Source organism: Callionymus lyra, chromosome 12 (assembly GCF_982586985.1).
Source record: "Callionymus lyra chromosome 12, fCalLyr1.hap1.1, whole genome shotgun sequence".
NCBI lineage: Eukaryota > Metazoa > Chordata > Actinopteri > Syngnathiformes > Callionymidae > Callionymus > Callionymus lyra.
The window spans coordinates 8,719,073-8,745,078 of NC_141829.1; the positions used below are offsets into that span (position 1 = coordinate 8,719,073).

Below are 26,006 nucleotides of genomic sequence, written 5' to 3' on the forward strand. Positions count from 1 at the left end.
AGAACAGCTGGAGTGCCATGTCATCCAGACATTTGATCTAAAAAGTATTTTCACATACCGGGTTTGGAGGGAGTCCCTGACGTGATATCATCGGTGGAAGTCTCAAGAGAAGACTTGAGTTGTTTTTGCACACTTGGAAGGTCATTGAAATCTGACACAGTTAAAGCCTGACTGGGATCAGAGGATATCTTTTGAAGTTCCTCTTCATCAGCATTCCTGGTACCAATTGCAAAGGTCTTGACTCCAAGATCTTTGAGAGCTAATGCTGGTGCTTCAACACTGTCAGAAGACCTTCCACCACTCAATAGCACAAGAACCTGTGCCACTCCTTCAAGGCGCCTGCTTCCAGCAGAGGGTGTGAAGACATTATCCCTCAGGTACTGCAGAGCCGCACCTGTGTTTAGTGGTCTTCCGCCTTTGTGCCTCAAATTTCTGACCGTGTCAAGAATGTCACCTTTTGAGGTGTACGTATTCAGATAGAAATGTACAGCTGGTTCTCTGCTGTACTGAATTACTGACACGCGGTCCTTTTGGTCATCAAGGCTCAGGCCCTCTACTACTCTTTGGACAAAGTCTTGCATGGCAGGGAATCTGGAACGAGTATTGTCCGAGCCATCCAACAAGAAGACTACGTCCCTTCCTGGTAACCTTCTGTCAACTGAAGAAAAGTAGGGCAAGACTCGTTATATCTACATTTAAGTACATTTTACCTTGCAATCATTGCCTTTGAATTACAATTATGCAATTCTAAATGGCGTTTTCTAAAACTTCATTGAAGAACATTCCTTACCGGTTTTTGTTGGCGCAATTGTTGGGGCTTCCATTGGCATTGTGCTTATAACAGAGGATAATTGCTCCTGTACATTAGGGAGGTCAGAGAAATCGGGAACTGACAGAGCGTATCTTGGATCAAATGACACTTTCTCCAGCTCTCCACTATCAGAACTCTGTGTCCCAATGCCAATCACATATATGCCCTGTTGTTTCAGATTAGAGGCTGGAGTTTCCACATTGTCAGATGACCTCCCGCCATTGACTAGGATCAGAATTTGTGGAACACCTTGCGCTTGTCGACTTCCAGAGGACTGTGTAAACACATTGTCCCTGACAAATTGCAGAGCTGCGCCAGTATTTAGGGGTCTGCCTCCTTTGTGTCTCAGTGCTCTCAAGGAATTTGCAATGTCCTCTTTTTTAGTGAATGTGTTGAGATAGAAATGCACCTCTGCGTCTCTGCTGTACTGGACCACAGAGACATGGTCCTCATTATCTCCAACATTAATTTTCTCAACCATTTTCTCCACAAAGGTTTTAATGGCAGGGAAGCCATTCCTTGTTCCATCAGAACCATCCAAAAGAAAGACAACATCTCTTCTTGGAATGTCAGCTAAAATTCCACACGGAGAGAAAGTACAGTATATACAGTGAGTAAGAGCAGTTGAATGGACCGATAAGCGGCCTCTCACTAGATATTTGCAATAGAACAGCTGGAGTGCCATGTCATCCAGACATTTGATCTAAAAAGTATTTTCACATACCGGGTTTGGAGGGAGTCCCTGACGTGATATCATCGGTGGAAGTCTCAAGAGAAGACTTGAGTTGTTTTTGCACACTTGGAAGGTCATTGAAATCTGACACAGTTAAAGCCTGACTGGGATCAGAGGATATCTTTTGAAGTTCCTCTTCATCAGCATTCCTGGTACCAATTGCAAAGGTCTTGACTCCAAGATCTTTGAGAGCTAATGCTGGTGCTTCAACACTGTCAGAAGACCTTCCACCACTCAATAGCACAAGAACCTGTGCCACTCCTTCAAGGCGCCTGCTTCCAGCAGAGGGTGTGAAGACATTATCCCTCAGGTACTGCAGAGCCGCACCTGTGTTTAGTGGTCTTCCGCCTTTGTGCCTCAAATTTCTGACCGTGTCAAGAATGTCACCTTTTGAGGTGTACGTATTCAGATAGAAATGTACAGCTGGTTCTCTGCTGTACTGAATTACTGACACGCGGTCCTTTTGGTCATCAAGGCTCAGGCCCTCTACTACTCTTTGGACAAAGTCTTGCATGGCAGGGAATCTGGAACGAGTATTGTCCGAGCCATCCAACAAGAAGACTACGTCCCTTCCTGGTAACCTTCTGTCAACTGAAGACAATTAGGGCAAGACTCGTTATATCTACATTTAAGTACATTTTACCTTGCAATCATTGCCTTTGAATTACAATTATGCAATTCTAAATGGCGTTTTCTAAAACTTCAATGAAGAACATTCCTTACCGGTTTTTGTTGGCGCAATTGTTGGGGCTTCCATTGGCATTGTGCTTATAACAGAGGATAATTGCTCCTGTACATTAGGGAGGTCAGAGAAATCGGGAACTGACAGAGCGTATCTTGGATCAAATGACACTTTCTCCAGCTCTCCACTATCAGAACTCTGTGTCCCAATGCCAATCACATATATGCCCTGTTGTTTCAGATTAGAGGCTGGAGTTTCCACATTGTCAGATGACCTCCCGCCATTGACTAGGATCAGAATTTGTGGAACACCTTGCGCTTGTCGACTTCCAGAGGACTGTGTAAACACATTGTCCCTGACAAATTGCAGAGCTGCGCCAGTATTAAGGGGTCTGCCTCCTTTGTGTCTCAGTGCTCTCAAGGAATTTGCAATGTCCTCTTTTTTAGTGAATGTGTTGAGATAGAAATGCACCTCTGCGTCTCTGCTGTACTGGACCACAGAGACATGGTCCTCATGATCTCCAACATTAATTTTCTCAACCATTTTCTCCACAAAGGTTTTAATGGCAGGGAAGCCATTCCTTGTTCCATCAGAACCATCCAAAAGAAAGACAACATCTCTTCTTGGAATGTCAGCTAAAATTCCACACGGAGAGAAAGTACAGTATATACAGTGAGTAAGAGCAGTTGAATGGACCGATAAGCGGCCTCTCACTAGATATTTGCAATAGAACAGCTGGAGTGCCATGTCATCCAGACATTTGATCTAAAAAGTATTTTCACATACCGGGTTTGGAGGGAGTCCCTGACGTGATATCATCGGTGGAAGTCTCAAGAGAAGACTTGAGTTGTTTTTGCACACTTGGAAGGTCATTGAAATCTGACACAGTTAAAGCCTGACTGGGATCAGAGGATATCTTTTGAAGTTCCTCTTCATCAGCATTCCTGGTACCAATTGCAAAGGTCTTGACTCCAAGATCTTTGAGAGCTAATGCTGGTGCTTCAACACTGTCAGAAGACCTTCCACCACTCAATAGCACAAGAACCTGTGCCACTCCTTCAAGGCGCCTGCTTCCAGCAGAGGGTGTGAAGACATTATCCCTCAGGTACTGCAGAGCCGCACCTGTGTTTAGTGGTCTTCCGCCTTTGTGCCTCAAATTTCTGACCGTGTCAAGAATGTCACCTTTTGAGGTGTACGTATTCAGATAGAAATGTACAGCTGGTTCTCTGCTGTACTGAATTACTGACACGCGGTCCTTTTGGTCATCAAGGCTCAGGCCCTCTACTACTCTTTGGACAAAGTCTTGCATGGCAGGGAATCTGGAACGAGTATTGTCCGAGCCATCCAACAAGAAGACTACGTCCCTTCCTGGTAACCTTCTGTCAACTGAAGAAAAGTAGGGCAAGACTCGTTATATCTACATTTAAGTACATTTTACCTTGCAATCATTGCCTTTGAATTACAATCATGCAATTCTAAATGGCGTTTTCTAAAACTTCATTGAAGAACATTCCTTACCGGTTTTTGTTGGCGCAATTGTTGGGGCTTCCATTGGCATTGTGCTTATAACAGAGGATAATTGCTCCTGTACATTAGGGAGGTCAGAGAAATCGGGAACTGATAGAGCGTATCTTGGATCAAATGACACTTTCTCCAGCTCTCCACTATCAGAACTCTGTGTCCCAATGCCAATCACATATATGCCCTGTTGTTTCAGATTAGAGGCTGGAGTTTCCACATTGTCTGATGACCTCCCGCCATTGACTAGGATCAGAATTTGTGGAACACCTTGCGCTTGTCGACTTCCAGAGGACTGTGTAAACACATTGTCCCTGACAAATTGCAGAGCTGCGCCAGTATTTAGGGGTCTGCCTCCTTTGTGTCTCAGTGCTCTCAAGGAATTTGCAATGTCCTCTTTTTTAGTGAATGTGTTGAGATAGAAATGCACCTCTGCGTCTCTGCTGTACTGGACCACAGAGACATGGTCCTCATTATCTCCAACATTAATTTTCTCAACCATTTTCTCCACAAAGGTTTTAATGGCAGGGAAGCCATTCCTTGTTCCATCAGAACCATCCAAAAGAAAGACAACATCTCTTCTTGGAATGTCAGCTAAAATTCCACACGGAGAGAAAGTACAGTATATACAGTGAGTAAGAGCAGTTGAATGGACCGATAAGCGGCCTCTCACTAGATATTTGCAATTGAACAGCTGGAGTGCCATGTCATCCAGACATTTGATCTAAAAAGTATTTTCACATACCGGGTTTGGAGGGAGTCCCTGACGTGATATCATCGGTGGAAGTCTCAAGAGAAGACTTGAGTTGTTTTTGCACACTTGGAAGGTCATTGAAATCTGACACAGTTAAAGCCTGACTGGGATCAGAGGATATCTTTTGAAGTTCCTCTTCATCAGCATTCCTGGTACCAATTGCAAAGGTCTTGACTCCAAGATCTTTGAGAGCTAATGCTGGTGCTTCAACACTGTCAGAAGACCTTCCACCACTCAATAGCACAAGAACCTGTGCCACTCCTTCAAGGCGCCTGCTTCCAGCAGAGGGTGTGAAGACATTATCCCTCAGGTACTGCAGAGCCGCACCTGTGTTTAGTGGTCTTCCGCCTTTGTGCCTCAAATTTCTGACCGTGTCAAGAATGTCACCTTTTGAGGTGTACGTATTCAGATAGAAATGTACAGCTGGTTCTCTGCTGTACTGAATTACTGACACGCGGTCCTTTTGGTCATCAAGGCTCAGGCCCTCTACTACTCTTTGGACAAAGTCTTGCATGGCAGGGAATCTGGAACGAGTATTGTCCGAGCCATCCAACAAGAAGACTACGTCCCTTCCTGGTAACCTTCTGTCAACTGAAGAAAAGTAGGGCAAGACTCGTTATATCTACATTTAAGTACAGTTTACCTTGCAATCATTGCCTTTGAATTACAATTATGCAATTCTAAATGGCGTTTTCTAAAACTTCATTGAAGAACATTCCTTACCGGTTTTTGTTGGCGCAATTGTTGGGGCTTCCATTGGCATTGTGCTTATAACAGAGGATAATTGCTCCTGTACATTAGGGAGGTCAGAGAAATCGGGAACTGATAGAGCGTATCTTGGATCAAATGACACTTTCTCCAGCTCTCCACTATCAGAACTCTGTGTCCCAATGCCAATCACATATATGCCCTGTTGTTTCAGATTAGAGGCTGGAGTTTCCACATTGTCTGATGACCTCCCGCCATTGACTAGGATCAGAATTTGTGGAACACCTTGCGCTTGTCGACTTCCAGAGGACTGTGTAAACACATTGTCCCTGACAAATTGCAGAGCTGCGCCAGTATTTAGGGGTCTGCCTCCTTTGTGTCTCAGTGCTCTCAAGGAATTTGCAATGTCCTCTTTTTTAGTGAATGTGTTGAGATAGAAATGCACCTCTGCGTCACTGCTGTACTGGACCACAGAGACATGGTCCTCATTATCTCCAACATTAATTTTCTCAACCATTTTCTCCACAAAGGTTTTAATGGCAGGGAAGCCATTCCTTGTTCCATCAGAACCATCCAAAAGAAAGACAACATCTCTTCTTGGAATGTCAGCTAAAATTCCACACGGAGAGAAAGTACAGTATATACAGTGAGTAAGAGCAGTTGAATGGACCGATAAGCGGCCTCTCACTAGATATTTGCAATAGAACAGCTGGAGTGCCATGTCATCCAGACATTTGATCTATAAAGTATTTTCACATACCGGGTTTGGAGGGAGTCCCTGATGTGATATCATCGGTGGAAGTCTCAAGAGAAGACTTGAGTTGTTTTTGCACACTTGGAAGGTCATTGAAATCTGACACAGTTAAAGCCTGACTGGGATCAGAGGATATCTTTTGAAGTTCCTCTTCATCAGCATTCCTGGTACCAATTGCAAAGGTCTTGACTCCAAGATCTTTGAGAGCTAATGCTGGTGCTTCAACACTGTCAGAAGACCTTCCACCACTCAATAGCACAAGAACCTGTGCCACTCCTTCAAGGCGCCTGCTTCCAGCAGAGGGTGTGAAGACATTATCCCTCAGGTACTGCAGAGCCGCACCTGTGTTTAGTGGTCTTCCGCCTTTGTGCCTCAAATTTCTGACCGTGTCAAGAATGTCACCTTTTGAGGTGTACGTATTCAGATAGAAATGTACAGCTGGTTCTCTGCTGTACTGAATTACTGACACGCGGTCCTTTTGGTCATCAAGGCTCAGGCCCTCTACTACTCTTTGGACAAAGTCTTGCATGGCAGGGAATCTGGAACGAGTATTGTCCGAGCCATCCAACAAGAAGACTACGTCCCTTCCTGGTAACCTTCTGTCAACTGAAGAAAAGTAGGGCAAGACTCGTTATATCTACATTTAAGTACAGTTTACCTTGCAATCATTGCCTTTGAATTACAATCATGCAATTCTAAATGGCGTTTTCTAAAACTTCATTGAAGAACATTCCTTACCGGTTTTTGTTGGCGCAATTGTTGGGGCTTCCATTGGCATTGTGCTTATAACAGAGGATAATTGCTCCTGTACATTAGGGAGGTCAGAGAAATCGGGAACTGACAGAGCGTATCTTGGATCAAATGACACTTTCTCCAGCTCTCCACTATCAGAACTCTGTGTCCCAATGCCAATCACATATATGCCCTGTTGTTTCAGATTAGAGGCTGGAGTTTCCACATTGTCAGATGACCTCCCGCCATTGACTAGGATCAGAATTTGTGGAACACCTTGCGCTTGTCGACTTCCAGAGGACTGTGTAAACACATTGTCCCTGACAAATTGCAGAGCTGCGCCAGTATTTAGGGGTCTGCCTCCTTTGTGTCTCAGTGCTCTCAAGGAATTTGCAATGTCCTCTTTTTTAGTGAATGTGTTGAGATAGAAATGCACCTCTGTGTCTCTGCTGTACTGGACCACAGAGACATGGTCCTCATTATCTCCAACATTAATTTTCTCAACCATTTTCTCCACAAAGGTTTTAATGGCAGGGAAGCCATTCCTTGTTCCATCAGAACCATCCAAAAGAAAGACAACATCTCTTCTTGGAATGTCAGCTAAAATTCCACACGGAGAGAAAGTACAGTATATACAGTGAGTAAGAGCAGTTGAATGGACCGATAAGCGGCCTCTCACTAGATATTTGCAATAGAACAGCTGGAGTGCCATGTCATCCAGACATTTGATCTAAAAAGTATTTTCACATACCGGGTTTGGAGGGAGTCCCTGACGTGATATCATCGGTGGAAGTCTCAAGAGAAGACTTGAGTTGTTTTTGCACACTTGGAAGGTCATTGAAATCTGACACAGTTAAAGCCTGACTGGGATCAGAGGATATCTTTTGAAGTTCCTCTTCATCAGCATTCCTGGTACCAATTGCAAAGGTCTTGACTCCAAGATCTTTGAGAGCTAATGCTGGTGCTTCAACACTGTCAGAAGACCTTCCACCACTCAATAGCACAAGAACCTGTGCCACTCCTTCAAGGCGCCTGCTTCCAGCAGAGGGTGTGAAGACATTATCCCTCAGGTACTGCAGAGCCGCACCTGTGTTTAGTGGTCTTCCGCCTTTGTGCCTCAAATTTCTGACCGTGTCAAGAATGTCACCTTTTGAGGCGTACGTATTCAGATAGAAATGTACAGCTGGTTCTCTGCTGTACTGAATTACTGACACGCGGTCCTTTTGGTCATCAAGGCTGAGGCCCTCTACTACTCTTTGGACAAAGTCTTGCATGGCAGGGAATCTGGAACGAGTATTGTCCGAGCCATCCAACAAGAAGACTACGTCCCTTCCTGGTAACCTTCTGTCAACTGAAGAAAAGTAGGGCAAGACTCGTTATATCTACATTTAAGTACAGTTTACCTTGAAATCATAGCCTTTGAATTACAATTATGCAATTCTAAATGGCGTTTTCTAAAACTTCATTGAAGAACATTCCTTACCGGTTTTTGTTGGCGCAATTGTTGGGGCTTCCATTGGCATTGTGCTTATAACAGAGGATAATTGCTCCTGTACATTAGGGAGGTCAGAGAAATCGGGAACTGATAGAGCGTATCTTGGATCAAATGACACTTTCTCCAGCTCTCCACTATCAGAACTCTGTGTCCCAATGCCAATCACATATATGCCCTGTTGTTTCAGATTAGAGGCTGGAGTTTCCACATTGTCAGATGACCTCCCGCCATTGACTAGGATCAGAATTTGTGGAACACCTTGCGCTTGTCGACTTCCAGAGGACTGTGTAAACACATTGTCCCTGACAAATTGCAGAGCTGCGCCAGTATTTAGGGGTCTGCCTCCTTTGTGTCTCAGTGCTCTCAAGGAATTTGCAATGTCCTCTTTTTTAGTGAATGTGTTGAGATAGAAATGCACCTCTGCGTCTCTGCTGTACTGGACCACAGAGACATGGTCCTCATGATCTCCAACATTAATTTTCTCAACCATTTTCTCCACAAAGGTTTTAATGGCAGGGAAGCCATTCCTTGTTCCATCAGAACCATCCAAAAGAAAGACAACATCTCTTCTTGGAATGTCAGCTAAAATTCCACACGGAGAGAAAGTACAGTATATACAGTGAGTAAGAGCAGTTGAATGGACCGATAAGCGGCCTCTCACTAGATATTTGCAATAGAACAGCTGGAGTGCCATGTCATCCAGACATTTGATCTAAAAAGTATTTTCACATACCGGGTTTGGAGGGAGTCCCTGACGTGATATCATCGGTGGAAGTCTCAAGAGAAGACTTGAGTTGTTTTTGCACACTTGGAAGGTCATTGAAATCTGACACAGTTAAAGCCTGACTGGGATCAGAGGATATCTTTTGAAGTTCCTCTACATCAGCATTCCTGGTACCAATTGCAAAGGTCTTGACTCCAAGATCTTTGAGAGCTAATGCTGGTGCTTCAACACTGTCAGAAGACCTTCCACCACTCAATAGCACAAGAACCTGTGCCACTCCTTCAAGGCGCCTGCTTCCAGCAGAGGGTGTGAAGACATTATCCCTCAGGTACTGCAGAGCCGCACCTGTGTTTAGTGGTCTTCCGCCTTTGTGCCTCAAATTTCTGACCGTGTCAAGAATGTCACCTTTTGAGGTGTACGTATTCAGATAGAAATGTACAGCTGGTTCTCTGCTGTACTGAATTACTGACACGCGGTCCTTTTGGTCATCAAGGCTCAGGCCCTCTACTACTCTTTGGACAAAGTCTTGCATGGCAGGGAATCTGGAACGAGTATTGTCCGAGCCATCCAACAAGAAGACTACGTCCCTTCCTGGTAACCTTCTGTCAACTGAAGAAAAGTAGGGCAAGACTCGTTATATCTACATTTAAGTACATTTTACCTTGCAATCATGGCCTTTGAATTACAATAATGCAATTCTAAATGGCGTTTTCTAAAACTTCATTGAAGAACATTCCTTACCGGTTTTTGTTGGCGCAATTGTTGGGGCTTCCATTGGCATTGTGCTTATAACAGAGGATAATTGCTCCTGTACATTAGGGAGGTCAGAGAAATCGGGAACTGACAGAGCGTATCTTGGATCAAATGACACTTTCTCCAGCTCTCTACTATCAGAACTCTGTGTCCCAATGCCAATCACATATATGCCCTGTTGTTTCAGATTAGAGGCTTGAGTTTCCACATTGTCAGATGACCTCCCGCCATTGACTAGGATCAGAATTTGTGGAACACCTTGCGCTTGTCGACTTCCAGAGGACTGTGTAAACACATTGTCCCTGACAAATTGCAGAGCTGCGCCAGTATTTAGGGGTCTGCCTCCTTTGTGTCTCAGTGCTCTCAAGGAATTTGCAATGTCCTCTTTTTTAGTGAATGTGTTGAGATAGAAGTGCACCTCTGCGTCTCTGCTGTACTGGACCACAGAGACATGGTCCTCATGATCTCCAACATTAATTTTCTCAACCATTTTCTCCACAAAGGTTTTAATGGCAGGGAAGCCATTCCTTGTTCCATCAGAACCATCCAAAAGAAAGACAACATCTCTTCTTGGAATGTCAGCTAAAATTCCACACGGAGAGAAAGTACAGTATATACAGTGAGTAAGAGCAGTTGAATGGACCGATAAGCGGCCTCTCACTAGATATTTGCAATAGAACAGCTGGAGTGCCATGTCATCCAGACATTTGATCTAAAAAGTATTTTCACATACCGGGTTTGGAGGGAGTCCCTGACGTGATATCATCGGTGGAAGTCTCAAGAGAAGACTTGAGTTGTTTTTGCACACTTGGAAGGTCATTGAAATCTGACACAGTTAAAGCCTGACTGGGATCAGAGGATATCTTTTGAAGTTCCTCTTCATCAGCATTCCTGGTACCAATTGCAAAGGTCTTGACTCCAAGATCTTTGAGAGCTAATGCTGGTGCTTCAACACTGTCAGAAGACCTTCCACCACTCAATAGCACAAGAACCTGTGCCACTCCTTCAAGGCGCCTGCTTCCAGCAGAGGGTGTGAAGACATTATCCCTCAGGTACTGCAGAGCCGCACCTGTGTTTAGTGGTCTTCCGCCTTTGTGCCTCAAATTTCTGACCGTGTCAAGAATGTCACCTTTTGAGGTGTACGTATTCAGATAGAAATGTACAGCTGGTTCTCTGCTGTACTGAATTACTGACACGCGGTCCTTTTGGTCATCAAGGCTCAGGCCCTCTACTACTCTTTGGACAAAGTCTTGCATGGCAGGGAATCTGGAACGAGTATTGTCCGAGCCATCCAACAAGAAGACTACGTCCCTTCCTGGTAACCTTCTGTCAACTGAAGAAAAGTAGGGCAAGACTCGTTATATCTACATTTAAGTACAGTTTACCTTGCAATCATTGCCTTTGAATTACAATCATGCAATTCTAAATGGCGTTTTCTAAAACTTCATTGAAGAACATTCCTTACCGGTTTTTGTTGGCGCAATTGTTGGGGCTTCCATTGGCATTGTGCTTATAACAGAGGATAATTGCTCCTGTACATTAGGGAGGTCAGAGAAATCGGGAACTGACAGAGCGTATCTTGGATCAAATGACACTTTCTCCAGCTCTCCACTATCAGAACTCTGTGTCCCAATGCCAATCACATATATGCCCTGTTGTTTCAGATTAGAGGCTGGAGTTTCCACATTGTCAGATGACCTCCCGCCATTGACTAGGATCAGAATTTGTGGAACACCTTGCGCTTGTCGACTTCCAGAGGACTGTGTAAACACATTGTCCCTGACAAATTGCAGAGCTGCGCCAGTATTTAGGGGTCTGCCTCCTTTGTGTCTCAGTGATCTCAAGGAATTTGCAATGTCCTCTTTTTTAGTGAATGTGTTGAGATAGAAATGCACCTCTGTGTCTCTGCTGTACTGGACCACAGAGACATGGTCCTCATTATCTCCAACATTAATTTTCTCAACCATTTTCTCCACAAAGGTTTTAATGGCAGGGAAGCCATTCCTTGTTCCATCAGAACCATCCAAAAGAAAGACAACATCTCTTCTTGGAATGTCAGCTAAAATTCCACACGGAGAGAAAGTACAGTATATACAGTGAGTAAGAGCAGTTGAATGGACCGATAAGCGGCCTCTCACTAGATATTTGCAATAGAACAGCTGGAGTGCCATGTCATCCAGACATTTGATCTAAAAAGTATTTTCACATACCGGGTTTGGAGGGAGTCCCTGACGTGATATCATCGGTGGAAGTCTCAAGAGAAGACTTGAGTTGTTTTTGCACACTTGGAAGGTCATTGAAATCTGACACAGTTAAAGCCTGACTGGGATCAGAGGATATCTTTTGAAGTTCCTCTTCATCAGCATTCCTGGTACCAATTGCAAAGGTCTTGACTCCAAGATCTTTGAGAGCTAATGCTGGTGCTTCAACACTGTCAGAAGACCTTCCACCACTCAATAGCACAAGAACCTGTGCCACTCCTTCAAGGCGCCTGCTTCCAGCAGAGGGTGTGAAGACATTATCCCTCAGGTACTGCAGAGCCGCACCTGTGTTTAGTGGTCTTCCGCCTTTGTGCCTCAAATTTCTGACCGTGTCAAGAATGTCACCTTTTGAGGTGTACGTATTCAGATAGAAATGTACAGCTGGTTCTCTGCTGTACTGAATTACTGACACGCGGTCCTTTTGGTCATCAAGGCTCAGGCCCTCTACTACTCTTTGGACAAAGTCTTGCATGGCAGGGAATCTGGAACGAGTATTGTCCGAGCCATCCAACAAGAAGACTACGTCCCTTCCTGGTAACCTTCTGTCAACTGAAGAAAAGTAGGGCAAGACTCGTTATATCTACATTTAAGTACAGTTTACCTTGAAATCATAGCCTTTGAATTACAATTATGCAATTCTAAATGGCGTTTTCTAAAACTTCATTGAAGAACATTCCTTACCGGTTTTTGTTGGCGCAATTGTTGGGGCTTCCATTGGCATTGTGCTTATAACAGAGGATAATTGCTCCTGTACATTAGGGAGGTCAGAGAAATCGGGAACTGACAGAGCGTATCTTGGATCAAATGACACTTTCTCCAGCTCTCCACTATCAGAACTCTGTGTCCCAATGCCAATCACATATATGCCCTGTTGTTTCAGATTAGAGGCTGGAGTTTCCACATTGTCAGATGACCTCCCGCCATTGACTAGGATCAGAATTTGTGGAACACCTTGCGCTTGTCGACTTCCAGAGGACTGTGTAAACACATTGTCCCTGACAAATTGCAGAGCTGCGCCAGTATTTAGGGGTCTGCCTCCTTTGTGTCTCAGTGCTCTCAAGGAATTTGCAATGTCCTCTTTTTTAGTGAATGTGTTGAGATAGAAATGCACCTCTGCGTCTCTGCTGTACTGGACCACAGAGACATGGTCCTCATTATCTCCAACATTAATTTTCTCAACCATTTTCTCCACAAAGGTTTTAATGGCAGGGAAGCCATTCCTTGTTCCATCAGAACCATCCAAAAGAAAGACAACATCTCTTCTTGGAATGTCAGCTAAAATTCCACACGGAGAGAAAGTACAGTATATACAGTGAGTAAGAGCAGTTGAATGGACCGATAAGCGGCCTCTCACTAGATATTTGCAATAGAACAGCTGGAGTGCCATGTCATCCAGACATTTGATCTAAAAAGTATTTTCACATACCGGGTTTGGAGGGAGTCCCTGACGTGATATCATCGGTGGAAGTCTCAAGAGAAGACTTGAGTTGTTTTTGCACACTTGGAAGGTCATTGAAATCTGACACAGTTAAAGCCTGACTGGGATCAGAGGATATCTTTTGAAGTTCCTCTTCATCAGCATTCCTGGTACCAATTGCAAAGGTCTTGACTCCAAGATCTTTGAGAGCTAATGCTGGTGCTTCAACACTGTCAGAAGACCTTCCACCACTCAATAGCACAAGAACCTGTGCCACTCCTTCAAGGCGCCTGCTTCCAGCAGAGGGTGTGAAGACATTATCCCTCAGGTACTGCAGAGCCGCACCTGTGTTTAGTGGTCTTCCGCCTTTGTGCCTCAAATTTCTGACCGTGTCAAGAATGTCACCTTTTGAGGTGTACGTATTCAGATAGAAATGTACAGCTGGTTCTCTGCTGTACTGAATTACTGACACGCGGTCCTTTTGGTCATCAAGGCTCAGGCCCTCTACTACTCTTTGGACAAAGTCTTGCATGGCAGGGAATCTGGAACGAGTATTGTCCGAGCCATCCAACAAGAAGACTACGTCCCTTCCTGGTAACCTTCTGTCAACTGAAGAAAAGTAGGGCAAGACTCGTTATATCTACATTTAAGTACAGTTTACCTTGCAATCATTGCCTTTGAATTACAATCATGCAATTCTAAATGGCGTTTTCTAAAACTTCATTGAAGAACATTCCTTACCGGTTTTTGTTGGCGCAATTGTTGGGGCTTCCATTGGCATTGTGCTTATAACAGAGGATAATTGCTCCTGTACATTAGGGAGGTCAGAGAAATCGGGAACTGACAGAGCGTATCTTGGATCAAATGACACTTTCTCCAGCTCTCCACTATCAGAACTCTGTGTCCCAATGCCAATCACATATATGCCCTGTTGTTTCAGATTAGAGGCTGGAGTTTCCACATTGTCAGATGACCTCCCGCCATTGACTAGGATCAGAATTTGTGGAACACCTTGCGCTTGTCGACTTCCAGAGGACTGTGTAAACACATTGTCCCTGACAAATTGCAGAGCTGCGCCAGTATTTAGGGGTCTGCCTCCTTTGTGTCTCAGTGATCTCAAGGAATTTGCAATGTCCTCTTTTTTAGTGAATGTGTTGAGATAGAAATGCACCTCTGTGTCTCTGCTGTACTGGACCACAGAGACATGGTCCTCATTATCTCCAACATTAATTTTCTCAACCATTTTCTCCACAAAGGTTTTAATGGCAGGGAAGCCATTCCTTGTTCCATCAGAACCATCCAAAAGAAAGACAACATCTCTTCTTGGAATGTCAGCTAAAATTCCACACGGAGAGAAAGTACAGTATATACAGTGAGTAAGAGCAGTTGAATGGACCGATAAGCGGCCTCTCACTAGATATTTGCAATAGAACAGCTGGAGTGCCATGTCATCCAGACATTTGATCTAAAAAGTATTTTCACATACCGGGTTTGGAGGGAGTCCCTGACGTGATATCATCGGTGGAAGTCTCAAGAGAAGACTTGAGTTGTTTTTGCACACTTGGAAGGTCATTGAAATCTGACACAGTTAAAGCCTGACTGGGATCAGAGGATATCTTTTGAAGTTCCTCTTCATCAGCATTCCTGGTACCAATTGCAAAGGTCTTGACTCCAAGATCTTTGAGAGCTAATGCTGGTGCTTCAACACTGTCAGAAGACCTTCCACCACTCAATAGCACAAGAACCTGTGCCACTCCTTCAAGGCGCCTGCTTCCAGCAGAGGGTGTGAAGACATTATCCCTCAGGTACTGCAGAGCCGCACCTGTGTTTAGTGGTCTTCCGCCTTTGTGCCTCAAATTTCTGACCGTGTCAAGAATGTCACCTTTTGAGGTGTACGTATTCAGATAGAAATGTACAGCTGGTTCTCTGCTGTACTGAATTACTGACACGCGGTCCTTTTGGTCATCAAGGCTCAGGCCCTCTACTACTCTTTGGACAAAGTCTTGCATGGCAGGGAATCTGGAACGAGTATTGTCCGAGCCATCCAACAAGAAGACTACGTCCCTTCCTGGTAACCTTCTGTCAACTGAAGAAAAGTAGGGCAAGACTCGTTATATCTACATTTAAGTACAGTTTACCTTGAAATCATAGCCTTTGAATTACAATTATGCAATTCTAAATGGCGTTTTCTAAAACTTCATTGAAGAACATTCCTTACCGGTTTTTGTTGGCGCAATTGTTGGGGCTTCCATTGGCATTGTGCTTATAACAGAGGATAATTGCTCCTGTACATTAGGGAGGTCAGAGAAATCGGGAACTGACAGAGCGTATCTTGGATCAAATGACACTTTCTCCAGCTCTCCACTATCAGAACTCTGTGTCCCAATGCCAATCACATATATGCCCTGTTGTTTCAGATTAGAGGCTGGAGTTTCCACATTGTCAGATGACCTCCCGCCATTGACTAGGATCAGAATTTGTGGAACACCTTGCGCTTGTCGACTTCCAGAGGACTGTGTAAACACATTGTCCCTGACAAATTGCAGAGCTGCGCCAGTATTTAGGGGTCTGCCTCCTTTGTGTCTCAGTGCTCTCAAGGAATTTGCAATGTCCTCTTTTTTAGTGAATGTGTTGAGATAGAAATGCACCTCTGCGTCTCTGCTGTACTGGACCACAGAGACATGGTCCTCATTATCTCCAACATTAATTTTCTCAACCATTTTCTCCACAAAGGTTTTAATGGCAGGGAAGCCATTCCTTGTTCCATCAGAACCATCCAAAAGAAAGACAACATCTCTTCTTGGAATGTCAGCTAAAATTCCACACGGAGAGAAAGTACAGTATATACAGTGAGTAAGAGCAGTTGAATGGACCGATAAGCGGCCTCTCACTAGATATTTGCAATAGAACAGCTGGAGTGCCATGTCATCCAGACATTTGATCTAAAAAGTATTTTCACATACCGGGTTTGGAGGGAGTCCCTGACGTGATATCATCGGTGGAAGTCTCAAGAGAAGACTTGAGTTGTTTTTGCACACTTGGAAGGTCATTGAAATCTGACACAGTTAAAGCCTGACTGGGATCAGAGGATATCTTTTGAAGTTCCTCTTCATCAGCATTCCTGGTACCAATTGCAAAGGTCTTGACTCCAAGATCTTTGAGAGCTAATGCTGGTGCTTCAACACTGTCAGAAGACCTTCCACCACTCAATAGCACAAGAACCTGTGCCACTCCTTCAAGGCGCCTGCTTCCAGCAGAGGGTGTGAAGACATTATCCCTCAGGTACTGCAGAGCCGCACCTGTGTTTAGTGGTCTTCCGCCTTTGTGCCTCAAATTTCTGACCGTGTCAAGAATGTCACCTTTTGAGGTGTACGTATTCAGATAGAAATGTACAGCTGGTTCTCTGCTGTACTGAATTACTGACACGCGGTCCTTTTGGTCATCAAGGCTCAGGCCCTCTACTACTCTTTGGACAAAGTCTTGCATGGCAGGGAATCTGGAACGAGTATTGTCCGAGCCATCCAACAAGAAGACTACGTCCCTTCCTGGTAACCTTCTGTCAACTGAAGAAAAGTAGGGCAAGACTCGTTATATCTACATTTAAGTACATTTTACCTTGCAATCATTGCCTTTGAATTACAATTATGCAATTCTAAATGGCGTTTTCTAAAACTTCATTGAAGAACATTCCTTACCGGTTTTTGTTGGCGCAATTGTTGGGGCTTCCATTGGCATTGTGCTTATAACAGAGGATAATTGCTCCTGTACATTAGGGAGGTCAGAGAAATCGGGAACTGACAGAGCGTATCTTGGATCAAATGACACTTTCTCCAGCTCTCCACTATCAGAACTCTGTGTCCCAATGCCAATCACATATATGCCCTGTTGTTTCAGATTAGAGGCTGGAGTTTCCACATTGTCAGATGACCTCCTGCCATTGACTAGGATCAGAATTTGTGGAACACCTTGCGCTTGTCGACTTCCAGAGGACTGTGTAAACACATTGTCCCTGACAAATTGCAGAGCTGCGCCAGTATTTAGGGGTCTGCCTCCTTTGTGTCTCAGTGCTCTCAAGGAATTTGCAATGTCCTCTTTTTTAGTGAATGTGTTGAGATAGAAATGCACCTCTGCGTCTCTGCTGTACTGGACCACAGAGACATGGTCCTCATTATCTCCAACATTAATTTTCTCAACCATTTTCTCCACAAAGGTTTTAATGGCAGGGAAGCCATTCCTTGTTCCATCAGAACCATCCAAAAGAAAGACAACATCTCTTCTTGGAATGTCAGCTAAAATTCCACACGGAGAGAAAGTACAGTATATACAGTGAGTAAGAGCAGTTTAATGGACCCATAAGCGGCCTCTCACTAGATATTTGCAATAGAACAGCTGGAGTGCCATGTCATCCAGACATTTGATCTAAAAAGTATTTTCACATACCGGGTTTGGAGGGAGTCCCTGACGTGATATCATCGGTGGAAGTCTCAAGAGAAGACTTGAGTTGTTTTTGCACACTTGGAAGGTCATTGAAATCTGACACAGTTAAAGCCTGACTGGGATCAGAGGATATCTTTTGAAGTTCCTCTTCATCAGCATTCCTGGTACCAATTGCAAAGGTCTTGACTCCAAGATCTTTGAGAGCTAATGCTGGTGCTTCAACACTGTCAGAAGACCTTCCACCACTCAATAGCACAAGAACCTGTGCCACTCCTTCAAGGCGCCTGCTTCCAGCAGAGGGTGTGAAGACATTATCCCTCAGGTACTGCAGAGCCGCACCTGTGTTTAGTGGTCTTCCGCCTTTGTGCCTCAAATTTCTGACCGTGTCAAGAATGTCACCTTTTGAGGCGTACGTATTCAGATAGAAATGTACAGCTGGTTCTCTGCTGTACTGAATTACTGACACACGGTCCTTTTGGTCATCAAGGCTCAGGCCCTCTACTACTCTTTGGACAAAGTCTTGCATGGCAGGGAATCTGGAACGAGTATTGTCCGAGCCATCCAACAAGAAGACTACGTCCCTTCCTGGTAACCTTCTGTCAACTGAAGAAAAGTAGGGCAAGACTCTTTATATCTACATTTAAGTACATTTTACCTTGCAATCATGGCCTTTGAATTACAATAATGCAATTCTAAATGGCGTTTTCTAAAACTTCATTGAAGAACATTCCTTACCGGTTTTTGTTGGCGCAATTGTTGGGGCTTCCATTGGCATTGTGCTTATAACAGAGGATAATTGCTCCTGTACATTAGGGAGGTCAGAGAAATCGGGAACTGACAGAGCGTATCTTGGATCAAATGACACTTTCTCCAGCTCTCTACTATCAGAACTCTGTGTCCCAATGCCAATCACATATATGCCCTGTTGTTTCAGATTAGAGGCTGGAGTTTCCACATTGTCAGATGACCTCCCGCCATTGACTAGGATCAGAATTTGTGGAACACCTTGCACTTGTCGACTTCCAGAGGACTGTGTAAACACATTGTCCCTGACAAATTGCAGAGCTGCGCCAGTATTTAGGGGTCTGCCTCCTTTGTGTCTCAGTGCTCTCAAGGAATTTGCAATGTCCTCTTTTTTAGTGAATGTGTTGAGATAGAAGTGCACCTCTGCGTCTCTGCTGTACTGGACCACAGAGACATGGTCCTCATTATCTCCAACATTAATTTTCTCAACCATTTTCTCCACAAAGGTTTTAATGGCAGGGAAGCCATTCCTTGTTCCATCAGAACCATCCAAAAGAAAGACAACATCTCTTCTTGGATTGTCAGCTAAAATTCCACACGGAGAGAAAGTACAATATATACAGTGATTATCTGCAGTTTACCTACCACTCTGAAAACAACATGTATTATTCCTTAAACATTTTTTAAGGCAGAATTGTAATACCTGAGGATGTTGTTGTCACAGGGCTCTCATCGACAATTATGGCTTGAACTTTGGATTGAAGTTTTTCTTGAACATTTGAAAGTTCATTAAAATCTTTCAAGAATATAGCATAACCTGGATCATATGACATTTGCTGAAGTTCATTGTAGTCAGAGTTTATTCCTCCAATTGCAAATGTCAAGATCCCAAGATCTTTTAGAGCCGAAGCAGATTCACCAACACTGTCGGAAGAACTTCCATCACACAGTATTATTAATAATTGTGCAACTCCTTCAAGGCGCCTGCTTCCAGCAGAGGTTATGAAAACATTCTCCCTCAGGTACTTGAGAGCTGCTCCAGTGTTAAGGGGTCTTCCGCCTTTATGCTTTAATTGCCCCAAATTGTCCAGAATGTATTTTTTTGAGGAATGTGTGTTAAGAAAGAATTCAACAGCCGGTTCACTGCTGTACTGAGCGACTGACACACGGTCCCTTTTGTCGTCTATGCTCAGAGTTTCTACCATTCTCTGAACAAAGCTTTTTATAGCAGGAAAGCTTCTCCTTGTATTGTCTGAGCCATCCAACAAGAAGACAATATCTTTTCCTGTTGTTGGTCTTTCATCTGTCACACACAACATATGTGCTTTTTAAAGTTTACATATATAGTATTAACCACATGTTATTTTGACCAATTTACTCTACACTTTACTTTACAAATAAGAAATATACAAAAAATATACTGGTTTCAGAAGCATGTAGATTCTTACCCGTTTCGGGAATTTCCTTTACTGGCCTTGGCCTCAGATGGCCAATCAAACTCTCTTCTATTTGATTGAGATTGTCAAAGTCAGAAACAGGGTAGATGGTGTTAGGGTCACTGGAAATCATCTGCATTTCAGCTAAGTTGGACATTCTTGTTCCAATCACAAATGTCTTTACCCCACCAGATCTTAGCATATTTGCTGGGCCTCGTGGCGAGTCCCTTGATCTTCCGGCAGCAAATAGAATCAGTAGCTGTTTAGCTCCTTCATTTTGTCGACCACCAGCACTTGAAATGAACACGTTGTCTCTTACAAACTTAAGTGCCGCTCCAATATATTGAGGTCTCCCCCCTTTTAGCTTCAGGCTTGAAATATGCTTGATAATTTCTTTTTTCTGTTTATAGACATTCAGCTTAAAATTAAGTTCCGGCTCATTGCTGTATTGTACAACAGCTACTTGGTCTTTTCCTTGGTCTGTGTCAAGGCTATCAACCAACTTTGCAACAAAGTCTTTTACAGCACTGAACTTCCTTCTCACGTCATCAGATCCATCAATTAGAAAAACAATGTCTCTTCTCTCATTGGAATCGAACCCTAGATATAACAAAAAGGGAATTCAGTGTATCAACTTAAATGACAAGCAAAGTAATTTAGTAAAGACACTCACCTATGACAGGGTTGAGAGACCATTTTCGGGAAGAAATATCGGAGAGTAACTTTTGTCTTACAAGAGAAAAATCGCTGGTCTCCTGGATGAGATATTCTGTTTCAGGACTATGTGCTAATTTAGCCACCTCCAGTCTGTCGGCCTCGTTCATGCTAATACTGAAAAGTACAACGCCAGATTTTCTTAGGCGATCCAGTGGACCTGCGATATCATCTTGTGACTGTTTTCCACTGAAAACGATCAGAATCTGAGGAGCCCCTTGAAAGGCTCTACTTCCAGATAAAGGAGTGAACACATTTTTGTGCACATAATCAAGTGCAACACCTGTGTATGGCCCAGGGCCTCCTTTAAAAGCCACATTGCTCAGTTGATTTAGCACATCCTCCTTTAAACTGTATGTGTTCAGAAGGAAATCAGCAGTTACGTCAGTGCTGTGTTGAATCAAAGCCACTTGTGCTTTGTTTGGCCCAATGTCAATTCTTTTTACAAACTGCTTGACCAAATTCAAAAGGCTTTCTTCTTTCGCTCGCATATCATCCGATGAATCCAGTAGGAAAACAATATCAGCATTTTTGACATCAAATTCGATTGCTGTTGTTGGATCTAAATCATTTAACAGAATAATATTTTGTATAATTAGTAGTGAAATATCAGTGAATACTGATACTTAACATTTTGTTTTCTTACCTATAGTTGGTGTGAAATCTATAGTTTCATCAGCACTCTTTAAAATGGCATCGACTGATGGGTGTAGGCTTTGCAGATCATTAAAGTTTGTGACATGAAAGTGTCTTGCCGGGGTGTAAGAGATTGTTTGCATCTCCAACGTATCTGCATTCTTAGTTCCAATAGTAAAAGCCTTTATTTCATTTTCTTTGAGTGATTGTGCAGGTGCTCTAACATCATCTGCTGATCTGCCACCACTGAACAAAAAGAGATATTGAGGCACCGACTCTTCACGTCTGCCTCCAACTGTAGCAGTAAAGACTTTGTCTCTGACAAACTCCAACGATTTTCCGATATTCAGTGGCCGTCCCATTTTATGCCTCATTGTTCCGATCGAACTGAGCACATCGGTCTTGGAGGAGTAGGAGTTCAGATAGAAATTGACCGTGGCATCACGACTGTATTGAACAACAGCCACTCTGTCTCTGTTTTCGTCTATCAATAGATTTTCAACCATTTTCTTCATGAAGCCTCGAATCGCTTCAAAACCACTTCTTGAGTCAAATGATCCGTCAATCAAAAATACAACGTCTTTTTTCTGAGCATCTGCTAGAAAAAAATGTCTTGACTTGTGAGATAAATTGTGAGATTTTACTAAAAACAACTGCAGAGCAGAATTGTCTTACCGTAGGGTGTTGTGTCCAGTGCTTTGCCGGAGGATTCACTATGTTTTACGGATGAAAGTAATTTCTCCTCAATTTCTGAACTTTCACCGATATCATCAGTAATAAATGCCTGATTTGCCTTGTGCGACATTGACTGCATTTCAACGGCGTCTGCAGTTCCTGTACCCACCACATATATAGCCACACCAATCTCTCTCAAGTTTTGTGCGGCATTTCTGACATCATCCTTGGATCTTTCACCTGTTAGTACAACCAAAATCTGGGGGACACCCTGTTGGTACCTGCTTCCAGAGGAAGGCGTGAACACATTTTCTCTGATATACTTCAGAGCTTCGCCAGTTTTCAGGTGTTTGCCGCCTCTGTGCCTCAAATTCTCTATGGCACTGAGAACATTCTCCTTTGATTTGTGCATATTCAAGGGAAATTCAATGGAAGGTTCCTCACTGTATTGCACAATTGAAACTTGATCATTGTCCTCCTGGATGTTTAGTTTCTCCACAATTCTTTTAACAAAGCCAATTATGGCCTGATGTTGATTTTGCATGTGATCAGAGGAGTCAAGCAAAAACACAATATCATGTTTTGCGGTTTCTTTTGGATCTGCAGAGTAAAATACATCAGAGATCTAAATTGTAGAAAAACAAAGATGATCAGTTTAAATAAATACCCCTTACCCAGAGAGTTATGTTGAGTGCGTCTTGGTTGCTGTGGTATTCTTTTCAAAAATGAAACCAGCTGCTGGTACAGACTGCCAGTATCATCAAAACCACGAAAAGAGAATGCATTCGAAGGCATATTTGAGATCATCTGGAGTTCCAGTATATCGGCCTCCATTGTACCAACACTGAATGCTACAATACTTTCCTGTCTTAGTGCATTAGCAGCACTTAAAACATCATCCTTGGAACGTCCTCCACTCAGTAAGATCATTATCTGAGGAACACCTTCAATCCTACGACTTCCAGAGGATTCATCGAAAGAGATGGTTCTCACATACTCTAGAGCAGCACCTGTGTTTCTGGGGCTGCCACCCTTATGTGTCAATTTCTGCACCGCCCTCAGAACACTTTTTTGGTCTTTGTAGGTGTTCAGACTGAAATGAGTTTGTGAGTCGCTGCTGTATTGAACAACAGACACAAGATCCTTCTTCTCATCAACATTGAACGTTTCTACGAGTCTCTGGATAAGATGCTTCATTGATTGGAAAGTAGCACTTGTCTCATCAGACCCATCAAGTAAGAACACAATGTCCCTTCGGAGAGTTTCTATATCAACTACAAAGGAATAGAAAAACAGGTTGTTGAACATTTACTGCCATTCAAATAATAAATTATACTTGTATATGGTGATAATCATAAATCATTCAAAACACAAGAAAGCGGTGAAAATATATCGTTAGGAAAATGACTATCACTACCCACAAAAGTCACATGTTTATATTCCAGCTGTTGTGTACAATGATGTTATAATCATTGTCTCAAGGAAGAGTTTTAAAATGGAGAACATTTGCAGGCAACACACAGCTACAAACTACCAAGGGAAATTTCAGACAAAAGGTAAATATTAGAAAGAGAGACCAGCAACCTGTTTAGTTGCCTGCTGCCTTTTGGCAGTCGGGGGAAAAAAAATGAAACTGATCAAAATACTTCTTCTGATGCAGTTTCATTTACGTTTAGTAAGGTAGATTTAAATAAACCAAACTAAAAGAAGTTTGATTTTTGTGATTTCTTACCCTTAGAAGAAGTCTCAAATTTAATGTCTTTTTCAACTAGAGCTGCTATCTGTGGCTGAGCGACGAGAAGATCGCCAAACACAGGAATGCTGAAGATGTGTCCTGATGAAAAGGCAATTTCCTGGAGCTCATTTTGTTTAGCACTCTTTAGACCAATAGCAAACAAAACAACCCCCATGTTTTTTAGTTCAGAAATAGGTTCTGAAATGTCATCGGTGGATTTGCCTCCGGTGATTAAAAGCAGGATCTGAGGTATCCCCTCTAAGCGTCTGCTTCCGGATTCAATGGTAAACACTTTCTCGTGCACAACGTTAAGTGCGGCTCCAGTGTTTCGAAGCTTTCCTCCTTTATGACGGATACTTCGGATAGCGTTCATGACATCTCTGCTGGAACCGTGAGAGTTGAGGTTGAAGTGCACCGTGATGTCATCGCTGTACTGCACAACAGCGACTCTGACCATATCCTCAGCAATAACCAGCCCTTCCGACATTCTTCTAATGAACTCTCGGATTACTGGTAACCCATTTCTCAGGTTGTCAGACCCATCAAAAACAAACACTATGTCCCTCTTTGTGGTCCCTGTGTCCATGAGTGAGATAAGGACATGAATAAGAAGTGGGACTTAAGAAGCACACATTGTGGGTCGTCAACATTTGAAATATTAAGAATGTTGTAGCCAAGGATAGAAAGGAGCGACTCAAACGATATTCTAAACCAGAGATGTACAAATACAAATATAGCTGTCACCTTAACCAAGGTATTAAATAACTGATGTTACACAATTATGACTGTCTGTATTTTGTAGGATTTCATTTGATGCCAAGTCTGAATCTGCGTTTTAAAGTTTCTATTGATAAAATCGCTAATCCACGTAAGACAATAACAACAGCGAATCCTTGAAAAAAAAAAAAAAAGACAATCCAGAGCACAAAAAAGGTGTGATTTTATTGCTTACCTGTTAAATCAGTCATTGCTTTCACTGCTTCCTCATTGTCTCCATTTGTGTTTAATAAAGTGACAAGATCCCCTCGAATTGAAGTCAACATTTGGAAGTCTGGGACCATGTATGCAAAATCAGGTCTAGAGACAATGGCTTCTATGTCAGAGTAAGTGTTGTCACCGACTCCAACACCAATGGCAATGATGCCATGCTCTTTCAGAGCGTATGCTGGCCGTCTTACGTCATCATCAGACGCTTTGCCATTGAGAAAGACTAAAATCTGTGGCACACCCTCCAGTCTCCGACTCCCAGAAGAGGAAGTGAATACATTGTGCCTCACATATTGGAGAGCTTTGCCAACGTTCAGCAAGCTGCCTCCTTCATGCTGTATACCATCAATGCCATTTATCACATCTTCCTTAGTCTTGTGAGAGTTCAGGTAAAACTGAACATTAGCATTGTCAGCAAACTGAACAAAAGACACTCTGTCTTGACTCTCACTTATCGTGAGACGGCTCACAATGCTTTTTGCAAAGGATTTTAGCCCATCAAATTCATTTCTTGTGCTATCAGAGCCATCCAGTAGGAATACAACATCTCTTTTTATGTCACCAGTTGATACTGAGAAACAACAAAATATTTGGGAGAATATTGTCGTGTCACGTTTGTAGAGAGATTTTCTTACCTTCACGTAGCAGCGTGTTCAGTTCTTCTGATGGAAGTCTCACGTAGCTGTTGAGCTTCTGAGGCACACTGCTTAGGTCGCTGAATTCCTTGACTTTGAAGGCAAAGGAAGGATTGTGGGATATTTCCTCAATCTGCTTTAGGTCAGCATCTTTAACACCAACACCAAAGGGCACGACTCCTTCTGTTTTGAGTGCACCAGCCGGTTCCTTCACATTGTCCCTTGATCTTCCTCCAGTTAAAACGATCAAAAACTGAGGGACACTCCTTGAGACTCTACTGCCATTCTGCTCAGACAAGATGGTGTCCTTCATGAACTTCAGAGCAGATCCCGTGTTTAGACTCCGGCCTCCAGCGAGTGTCAGTCCGTTCACAGCTCTAATCACCTCGTCTTTAGTTTGATAGGTGTTAAGATAGAAATTTGGTGTTGGCCTCTCACTGTGTTGAACTACAGAAATTCGAACTTTCTCACTTCCAATGTCAAGTGGTTCAATCACTTTTAAAATGAAATCGCGGATGTAGGGGAAATCTGCTCTGACACTGTCTGTACCATCGATGAGGAAGGCCACATCTCTTTCAGAACCAGGGAGTACTAGATATGGAAAAAAAAACTTTTAAGTTTGTGATTTCTTTCTTTAATTATAAATACTGTATAAAGTCTGACTC

The 26,006-nt window shown here is 43.2% G+C and overlaps 4 protein-coding genes across 6 annotated transcripts in view; all 4 read right to left on the reverse strand.

The window, feature by feature from the left end:
• The window catches only part of LOC148068157 (collagen alpha-3(VI) chain-like), a 78,181-nt gene that overhangs the window by 37,090 nt on the left and 15,085 nt on the right, over positions 1 to 26,006 (reverse strand). For all 3 annotated transcript variants that reach the window (XM_087803709.1, XM_087803710.1, XM_087803711.1), the window contains one exon: positions 25,342 to 25,932. In XM_087803709.1, the coding sequence (XP_087659835.1) occupies positions 25,342 to 25,932 (591 nt within the window). The remainder of the gene's footprint in view (positions 1 to 25,341; positions 25,933 to 26,006) is intronic.
• LOC148068160 (collagen alpha-3(VI) chain-like) lies at positions 51 to 8,020 on the reverse strand. The gene is made up of 11 exons (XM_087804517.1): positions 7,444 to 8,020; positions 6,699 to 7,292; positions 5,967 to 6,566; positions 5,222 to 5,815; positions 4,490 to 5,089; positions 3,745 to 4,338; positions 3,013 to 3,612; positions 2,268 to 2,861; positions 1,536 to 2,135; positions 791 to 1,384; positions 51 to 658 (listed from the first exon to the last, which is right to left on the reverse strand). Exons 1-11 carry the CDS (start codon positions 7,964 to 7,966, stop codon positions 51 to 53), a joined length of 6,501 nt encoding a protein of 2,166 aa, XP_087660643.1. The 5' UTR covers positions 7,967 to 8,020.
• On the reverse strand, positions 8,147 to 17,696 carry LOC148068161 (collagen alpha-3(VI) chain-like). The gene is made up of 14 exons (XM_087804518.1): positions 17,693 to 17,696; positions 17,038 to 17,631; positions 16,306 to 16,905; positions 15,561 to 16,154; positions 14,829 to 15,428; positions 14,084 to 14,677; positions 13,352 to 13,951; positions 12,607 to 13,200; positions 11,875 to 12,474; positions 11,130 to 11,723; positions 10,398 to 10,997; positions 9,653 to 10,246; positions 8,921 to 9,520; positions 8,147 to 8,769 (listed from the first exon to the last, which is right to left on the reverse strand). Exons 1-14 carry the CDS (start codon positions 17,694 to 17,696, stop codon positions 8,147 to 8,149), a joined length of 7,791 nt encoding a protein of 2,596 aa, XP_087660644.1.
• Positions 17,775 to 24,206, reverse strand: LOC148068162 (collagen alpha-3(VI) chain-like). Its single transcript, XM_087804519.1, has 4 exons — positions 24,077 to 24,206; positions 19,227 to 19,826; positions 18,515 to 19,108; positions 17,775 to 18,382 (listed from the first exon to the last, which is right to left on the reverse strand). The coding sequence occupies exons 1-4, from the start codon at positions 24,204 to 24,206 to the stop codon at positions 17,775 to 17,777; spliced, it is 1,932 nt and encodes a 643-aa protein (XP_087660645.1).